Source organism: Sinocyclocheilus rhinocerous, unplaced genomic scaffold, assembly GCF_001515625.1.
Source record: "Sinocyclocheilus rhinocerous isolate Xijiao unplaced genomic scaffold, SAMN03320098_v1.1 scaffold116, whole genome shotgun sequence".
Taxonomy (NCBI): Eukaryota; Metazoa; Chordata; class Actinopteri; order Cypriniformes; family Cyprinidae; genus Sinocyclocheilus; species Sinocyclocheilus rhinocerous.
The window spans coordinates 45914-46902 of NW_015649590.1; the positions used below are offsets into that span (position 1 = coordinate 45914).

The 989-nt window shown below is 34.0% G+C and overlaps 1 protein-coding gene across 1 annotated transcript in view; it reads left to right on the top strand.

Annotated features, from left to right (window-relative positions):
• Positions 1-37: 37 nt before the first annotated feature.
• tmem117 (transmembrane protein 117) overlaps positions 38-989 on the top strand; it is a 64754-nt gene continuing 63802 nt past the window's right edge. Inside the window, exon 1 of the mRNA XM_016515730.1 lies at positions 38-161. Within this exon, the coding sequence (XP_016371216.1) occupies positions 131-161 (31 nt within the window). The 5' untranslated portion in view covers positions 38-130. The remainder of the gene's footprint in view (positions 162-989) is intronic.

The following is a 989-nucleotide window of genomic DNA, read 5'->3' on the forward strand; positions in this document are numbered from 1 at the left end:
GAGAGAGAGAGGGAGAGGGAGAGGGAGAGAGAGGTTTGTCTCCATGTTGTGTTTCTGGACGCGTGGAATCAGACGCGTTGAATGAGCGACGCGCCGCGGATCATCACTGAATGCAAACGCTGACGCGGCGATGGGCTCAGAATCTCTCCACGACTGTCTGCGTAAGAGACGCTTCACATCTGTTATCCGTGTGTGTGTGTGTGTGTGTGGAACATGCTGGAATAGCGCGCTCTGATCCGGACGCACGAGGCGTTTAAACAGTTTCTCATTTCCGATCATCAGCAAACATCGGCTGACGCGCTGACTGATTTATTCATCGCGTGCGTTACATGCGTGCGTCATGCGGTGATATCATGTGTGCTTATTTGTTGCTGAGATTGATTATTTTGACATGTGATCGTTAAAGGGTAGAGTTTCATTGTGGAAGCCATGAATGTAAACACGATAGATAGATAGATAGATAGATAGATGTATTTGTAGCCTATGGTGAGTTTTTCTTTCTCTCTATGTATTTAAACTGTCTGAATCTGAATAACTATCTTCACAAGCTCCAGGCCAAAATAATAAATGTTACTGGATGAAATTCCTAAAAATATCCAGGTCAGATTCCAGATAAAAACATTAAATTCAATTAATATTCACATAAAATATTTACATAAAAACATTTTTGCTATTCTTTATTTAGATTGTGTTGTGAATTTTGACTTGGATTAGGCTACTTGAATTATGTTTTATCTGATTTAGATAAAGTGTTATTTTAGTATCATTAATTTATAGATTTTGTTGTTTTATATTATATAAATATATGTATTTTTATATTATAGTTTCTGTTTAATTTAAACTAAAGTTGTTGTAATTTTAGTGGTTTAGTGGTTTTACTTTAAAAAGGTCTATATAGTTAAATATATTTTATCACTTCAACTAATATATATACAGTATATATATATATATATATATATATATATATATATAAATGATTAATAAATAAT